The 7,820-nt window shown below is 36.3% G+C and overlaps 1 protein-coding gene across 3 annotated transcripts; it reads right to left on the bottom strand.

Moving 5' to 3' along the window:
• Window positions 1-328: 328 nt before the first annotated feature.
• On the bottom strand, window positions 329-6,913 carry LOC140967380 (potassium transporter 4-like). 3 transcript variants are annotated; one of them, XM_073427863.1, is made up of 10 exons: window positions 6,748-6,913; window positions 5,992-6,152; window positions 5,279-5,519; window positions 4,953-5,198; window positions 4,315-4,365; window positions 3,912-4,172; window positions 3,770-3,822; window positions 3,226-3,340; window positions 2,879-3,133; window positions 329-1,681 (listed from the first exon to the last, which is right to left on the bottom strand). In XM_073427863.1, the coding sequence occupies exons 2-10, from the start codon at window positions 6,142-6,144 to the stop codon at window positions 594-596; spliced, it is 2,463 nt and encodes an 820-aa protein (XP_073283964.1). In that variant the 5' UTR covers window positions 6,145-6,152; window positions 6,748-6,913; the 3' UTR covers window positions 329-593. The 3 variants fall into 3 exon arrangements, with proteins under 3 accessions (XP_073283964.1, XP_073283975.1, XP_073283984.1); XM_073427874.1 differs by lacking the exon at window positions 6,748-6,913 and adding an exon at window positions 6,601-6,741; XM_073427883.1 differs by lacking the exon at window positions 6,748-6,913 and adding an exon at window positions 6,297-6,580.
• Window positions 6,914-7,820: the final 907 nt, after the last annotated feature.

Here is a 7,820-nt window from a genome sequence, read left to right as displayed (position 1 = left end):
TTTCTCATGAATCAATTTTTTTCTTAATATTTTTTGTTAACCACCAAAATATATAAATTCTTGATCCAACACTTTTTTTAAAAAATCAGATATTTGCCCATTTGTGGGTTATACACCAAAGTTTTTAAAAAATATATCAAGTTTATATGAAGGGTTATATATTTTTTCGGTTTTCATAGAATGCTAACTCACTGCTAAATGCTATTAGCCCGCAAAAAGTTTCGTCCAATTTTAAGTTTATACAACGGTCCCCCAATGCAATTTGCCCGTACTTGGCCCTGTAAGTCAAATTCAGACATGAAATTACATGTGAAATTTAGCAGAAGCATTTATAGCCAGAACCGTTGGCATATACTAACACACACAAATGGTGAAACAGTTGGAACATGGCTCATTTCACATATTCAGCACTGAATCTTAACACAATTCTCAAGAAAAAAACCTCTCACAAATTATTTTCACTGCTAAATGCTCCTAACACAACAAACCCTTTTCTTAACTTAGACTTAATGTCTAATTAACGATGTGGGTTTTATGATTAAAAAAAACTTAGAAACTTGTCATCTTCTATTCCCAATTGGTTGTACAGATTTCTAGACATGATATATCATGCCTACTTCAATAAGGCTGATGTGAGGAATGTGGAGAGCAACCGAAGGACCCCTGCAATTCTTGCGCAGAAACGAGTAACCAAAATCAATAACTAGTTTTTTCAAGAATGAGGAAGACCTCCTGGCTTTTACGTAAGAGTGCCCCATTATATATGCAACGCCAGCTTCTTTTGCCTGGATCAAGTCTAGGAGTTCTTCTCTCACTGAAGGATCGATCCCTGGACTTTGAGGTACTTGGAACCTCACCCGGCGTCTCCTGATCTGTGGGTTCTCATCATCATGTACAGATCTTAAGCTTCGAAGAGTTAGAGATTTGCTGCTTTGAATGGAATTACTCATGTCGAAGTCCTCAACCACAGATACAATCAGACTTGAGCAAGATTCAAATGTTTGGGAGCTTATGACTGCCATCCTGCCATCGTAAGACACAGAGTCGGGGGTGGAGAACTGAGGCTCCACAGCTTCCATTTGAATGAACTCCGCTATACTCTGAATCAACAGATTCTCGAAATCCCCTTCATCTCCTTGCAAGTCCTTGTACCCATACCTGACAATGCATCGGTACATGCGATATGGTCTTGGACAGATGCGACCAATGAGAAAGCGTTCTTCAGGTGACACATAGGGGACTGGAACATACTTTATGCAAACAAATACCAAAACATTATGGAATGCAGGAAGATTCGTCACAAAGTGCGAGAAGATTGACGGAACTCCTGTTGCCAGCTCTGAGTAAATGAGGCCCATTCCAGGAACACGGACAATACCAAGGCTGGGACCCAGTCCAAGTATCCACTTCATAGGCACCTTGTTATGAAGATCAAAACTGTATTTCCTGCGTGTTCCATAGTGCCAGACAAACATGATAGACATAAAGATGAAAGAAAGTACAAGGGAAACCCAACCTCCCTGAGGAACCTTTATGTATGCAGCGGAGAGGTAAAAAGCTTCCATGATCCAAAAAAAAAGGAGGAAAACCGTGGCAAGTATGATACTCCTTTGCCAGACAAAAACCATAACAAGTGCCATGAGAAAAGTCGTGATATACATCACGGACATAACAGCTAGGCCTGGAAAAAGTAAGTCATAGTACCTCAAGAGTGGTGAAAATTGATGAATTAGCAAAATAAGAAGAGGCGTAAAAAGAGATTCTTTGTTATCAAGACAATTATTTGAGAACTATTCTTTCTTTGCTAATTTCACTTTGGGTTATGATGAAAATGGCAAATGTACGATAAAACAAACTTCCCAGTTGTCATTAATGCAATCTTAATCTTTTCAAACATAAATAATGTGACATGAATGTGCTGAAAGTTCTCATTTCGGATATCAATTTCTTCGAGGATTACAATCACACGGTTTGGTCTTTGCTGCACATAAACAACTAGGGTCAAGAGAAACCTTTCATCGTCAACTAACATCAAACACTGCAAGAAGCCCTCTTGTGTATCATTAACTCTTTCTAAACAACAAGTAACAAGAAGGTAAATATATTAAGGGTATTTTGCACTTCTCAATCAATCTTCAAGCAATCTGTTAATTAAAATCCAGTCACGATTGATTAATTCTCAAATATGTTCATTATTGTCCTTTATCTACAGATGGCATCTACATTTGGAATACTTGATGTGGTAAGTCATGCCCACCAAGAAGAAAAGAAGAACGCATCTGAAGACTAGAGATTGTTACAACTTAGCTCTCTAAGTTCATTGTGGAAATTACTGAAGCAACAAGATATCTAATTCAATGTGCGCATCAAAATTTGGGTCCCAAATGCCACGTAGCGATTCTCGCCCTCACAACACAGAGTAAATTGTTGCATGCTGTTTCGGACCTTAATGATGAATCATTTGTGGGAACAGAAAGGCAACAACCATTACTGTTCTGCTATTTCACAATCAATCATATATAATATTCCAATGAAGTAGTTTTGCTCCTTCGATTTAGCAATCACATCAATGGTGGGACATTTGAGCCAACATCTCGGAGGGTGAATGCGAATCACAATTAGGAGACAACTCCCATATAAGGTATAAAGGAATATTCCAAACGAAGTCAATGGAAAATTTTGACTTTGTACTGTTAGTCCATACTTCACCGACAGATCCACATCTTGGCCAGGATATGTCATTATATTTTGCCAATATCTATAATCATATATCAATTCGCAAATGGCAAACGACAAAATATTTCAGGATTTGATTATGAAAATACCAAATAAAAAAAGTGGCACCGTAAAAAAATGGTTTCTGCATTCATTGACTTACCATAGGCATTCCCAATCGTAGTTGTATCTTGGAATCCAACAGCTACAGCAAGGGTAAGAATCATCATGATCCAGTTAATCTCTGGAATATAGATCTGCCCATAAATTTGTTTTGAGGTGTGAACAACCTTCACACGTGGGAAGCAACCAAGTGCATGACATTGCTTAACTATAGAGAATGTGGCTGAAATTATAGCCTGACTGGCCACAATAGCTGCAAGGGTCGCAATAACAAAGATTGGCCAGAACACAACACCTGCCAAATAAGGCCCTATCAGAAGTAGGACAAATTTGACTCTAAACCTAGACACTGAAACATACGTCAAGCTAGATGAAAAGAAAACTAACGGGGGATGGAATCATAGAAGCTTGTAGGGATTGAAGAAATGTGTTTTGAGAGATAAGCGGCTTGCCCCATGTATTGCACAACCAAGCAAGGGTATACAACAAACACAAATGCAAGCTGCATAAGGCAAAAAGAAACAGTAAGACCAAAAACAAGCTCACAGGCAGTTAATATATTATCTGGTATAAGTTATGAACAAAAGAGAAAAAATAAACTTTCAACTAACAACGGTAGAATCCACAACTTACCATGACAGTATACACTGGACTTCAAATTCTAATACTCATCCACAGAAACAATCATGCTCTCACTTAATCACTTTCAATTCAAAAAGAAAAAGATGAAAATGCATAACACAGCTGCAGAAGAAATAGCTAGGCACATAAAACCCAGCATGGAATTTAAGTAAACAAATAAGTATTTTTCTTCCATGAACTATGGGTACAGCAATCTTATTATATCCACTTTCAGCTCAATGAGTTTCCACTTTTTGAAAAATAAAATTCCAACCTCAATGTCAAAGCAACTACATTAACATTATCTCACCCTTATCGAAAATGAAGTGAAATGGCCAAGATCTGCATACATCGCCTCAGTACCTACATCACCCCAAAGAAGAGCCATTGAATTCAAAATTCAAGCAACAATCCACAGGAATGAGGAGACAACCCAATTAGAGTCCATGTACCTGTTATAGCAAGGAGGACCCCACCAAGTGAAATCCATCCATCTTTACCAGTTTGGTCAAAGAATTTGATAATGTAATGTGGAGAAAGAGCATACACAATTTTTGGGTTCCAGCGTATTGTATTATACAGCCCAATCGCAAAAATTGATAGCAACCAGAGAATGACTACCGGAGCAAACAGAAAACCGACCTTATGGGTGCCCCAGTGTTGCAGAGCAAATAGGCCAACCAGTATAACGCATGAAATTAATAGCGTAACACCTAGAGGAAAGGATTTGCATTATCAGGGTTCAGCACAATAACTAAGACAAAAAAACAATAATTACAAGCTGAAATTTAAGGCAATCAGAAATTATTCAGAACTCAATACAAATCAGAATTAACAATAATAGACAGTACATACCCTTGTCCAACTTTGTGTTAGCAGCTTCAAGCCCTGATATTGATGATATTACTGCATTAAAAGGAGTAACTCAAGGAATTTAAGAAGTGCAAGATGAATAATAATAATAATAATAATAATAATGAAAGAGTTACGTGTCGTCCAATAATGAAATAGCACATTGAAAATCAGAAAGGGTTGGACAATGAAATAACATGCTAACTTAACAAAAAACAGTGGGATTAAAAACTTGAAATTGACACTTTTATGCATAAGTTAAGGATAACTGATCAAACAAAAGGTACCAATATAATCAAATTTAGTATTACAAGTGGTCCATCTATCAAGGCTTAATGGCAAGTGTGGTTCATTTACCTAGCCAAGGTTGGTTATATGCAGTCCATGTACTTCATGACCAAGTTGAACAAATGTGAATACCTTTCAAAAAGCTAGATATAATTGACATTGACTAATATAGATGTAGTAAACTGCAAAACACATGCATTCAATAAGGAAAAAGTACTATCACATCAAATGACAAATACAAGAAAAAAAATATATCTTCTAGCAAATTAATGTGAATTTGTACCATGAGTCAGAGTTGTCAATAATGGAGATTACACCAGAATACCCATGACTATATCTCATACCAACCATACCTGACATTGCAGGAGTAACAACACCATCACCTATTACCATGCCAGCACCCAGTAAAACGACAAGTAACAGTCCAGTCCTCAACCTTTTGTGCCTCTCAAGAAATCTCTTTAGTGCCAAAGATGTCGAAGATTGTCCCAAAGGACCATATTTGTAAGCTGAAAGCTCCTCATCTGCTGTTTGTTGATTAGGAAGCAAACCAAACTTTCCATGCCTACAAAGCAAGGAATACAGAGCAAACGTCCCACCTGATGTATTGAATAATTGGTCACTTCTGACAGCAAAGTTCGATCAGGCTTTTAAATTTAATAATGCCTATCAAGCATACCTTCGCCGTTATCATCAGCATTCAATAAAATAAAAATATATTTGAGCAAGGGTATCAGTGTTAAAGTCCAAAAGATTAATGAGAATGCGCCAAATATAGCATCTGGATTCTGATAATTTTGCAGCTTCCCAACAAATATGCTTTTGAATACATAAAGTGGTGACGTGCTCAGATCTCCATAAACCACACCAAAGCTTTGGTAAGCTAATACTAAAGAGGTAGGAAAGTTTGCAAAGCTTAACTGCAAATAAAAACATATGCACTTCAGTTCATAGTTGTCAACAATAAAATTCACAAGTTAATCAGCTATTTTATTGGAGTGCATGTTCTGGGAAAGAAGGGAATTTGTGCATATGGTTCAAAGAGCTTCAGTTGCATTGTCACCACAAACAAATATTAGAATTCCAGAAGATTGATTCTTATTTTTCTGTCCAGAGGTCAAAAAACTTGAGAGACAATAATCAGCACAGACACATGATGTCGAAAGATGATCACAAATAATAACCACTCATATAAAGATATGAATTCAATGACATCAATAAAAAATTGTACAAGGACTTCAATAAAGTAACAAGACCTTAATTTTATACTCACATAACACTCTATCAACTAACTAAAAGGTTCTGAAATAAGATGCCTTCTAGCAACTTAATAACACGACATAAAACCATTTTTCTGGAGAAAAATAACTAAAATAAATTTAACTACTGTACCTTTGAGGTTAACTTTCTTTTGATCTGAGTTGTCTGGGCTTGTTCACCTTGCCCATCTCTTCCACCCAAGTGGGCTGATTGTTGACCAGTGCCGGCTGCCCTCGGAGGTGGTGTTCCGGGGCTATCATCATCGTCAATGTCAAGTTGATTCATCTAATGGCCTGTCAAATTTTGAAGAATGTCTTCTTTTTGAGAGTCCACAAAATATTGAGGGGAAAGCCTAAGTTACATGTAAAAACCCAGCACCGAGAACAAAAACCATTCTAAATCATTTTTAAAAGATTTAATCACAGCTAGAAACATGCCTGTGAATTGCAAGGAATCACAATCTTGAACCAACGGAAATCAATCAGAAAAGGTCAAAGGCTGACCGCTTTAATCAAGAATCTACCAAGATTACTCATATACAGAAGACATATAAGTACATGAATGAACCACCATACATAGCTCTGAAGATTTATAACAAATAAAATCCCGTTCAAGTGACTAAAGGTCTCAACTTTAGGATGTTCGAATTCAAGAGATCGCCAAATCACCAGCTTAACAGAAAATATCTCATAAAAAGAATCAAAAATGAAAACACCAGTCTGCATACACACGCATGCCCACCTGACAAAGCAATATCGGAGAAATTGGAATCAAATCTAAACATCTAAAAAAATCACAATAGAGAACTCGATCAATACAGCGACGAAACCCGCGTATATTGCCATTAAAATAGTGGAAATTTGAGCAAACCCAGATGCAAAATCGTACCTTTGACCTCCACACAGGATATGGCACTATGAATGTAGATATATTAATATTGAAACAGAGCAACGAATGAACATGTAGTCCTCGTTAATTTAGGGTCAATTTAGCCAAAGACAAAAAATAATTGGCGGCTCTGATATGCAGAACGACACCGTAGCAACGGGTAGGCGAGACACACGTGATTGTAGATGAAAACGTACATTTTGGTTTGTATAATAATAATAATTAATACCCACCCAGCCACTAGTCAAATTAATATAGGCATCCGGACCATGTCAAAACCTTTTTAAATTTAAACTGTCACAAAATCCTCAATAAAAAAAGTCAAAAACTTGTGTTAGACGACCTCACGAGTCATATTTTGTGAAACGGATATCTTATTTGGGTCATCCATGAAAAAATATTACTTTTTATGCTAAGAGTATTACTTTTTATTGTGAATATCGGTACGATTAACCCGTCTCATAGATGAAGATTCGTGAGACTGTCTCTGAAACGTCCACAAATCGTTTTCTTAAACAGTACTAGGAAAAAAAATTTTCCTACTAATAATCGGCCGAAATACATATATAAATATATACAATATCTTTGGACCATTTAAAAATAAAACAACCAACTAATATTTAAAAATCCAAAGAAATACAGTTTCCAACATAAAATCGTCAATCATTTGCATATCCTAACTTAGCAAAATTGCTAAAACTAACAATCTCTTAAAAACCACTCAAATCATAATCAAAGTCATAAATTATCTTTAACATAAACTTAAAGACCATAAATCATAAACATAAGACTAGTGCGGAAAACTAGCGCTGGTCCTCGGGTTATGTGCACCTTCAATCCAGCAAATTCAACCATCAAGACCTCCTTCAACATTAATATCACACTCACCTGCATTGATCGTACATAGTAAGTCTAAAGACTCAACACACCATAATCTTGATAACAAGTAATACATATACAGAACACATGCAACAGTGAAAATAATTGTACGTAAAATAACATTTTCATGAAGATGCATAAAAACTTTAAACATAAACATTTTCATAAACGTTTTCATATCAACATATTCATGT

The sequence above is a fragment of the Primulina huaijiensis genome, chromosome 2 (genome assembly GCF_012295235.1).
Source record: "Primulina huaijiensis isolate GDHJ02 chromosome 2, ASM1229523v2, whole genome shotgun sequence".
NCBI lineage: Eukaryota > Viridiplantae > Streptophyta > Magnoliopsida > Lamiales > Gesneriaceae > Primulina > Primulina huaijiensis.
This window is presented reverse-complemented; position numbering and strand designations above follow the sequence as displayed.

Coding starts and splice junctions, on each gene's coding strand:
- LOC140967380 (XM_073427863.1), bottom strand. CDS start 6,144: ATGAATCAACTTGACATTGACGATGATGATAGCCCCGGAACACCACCT. Junction 5,520..5,991: donor AAAGAAAGTTAACCTCAAAG/GTACAGTAGTTA, acceptor TTTTATTTGCAG/TTAAGCTTTGCAAACTTTCC. Junction 3,823..3,911: donor GGTCCTCCTTGCTATAACAG/GTACATGGACTC, acceptor GGGGTGATGTAG/GTACTGAGGCGATGTATGCA.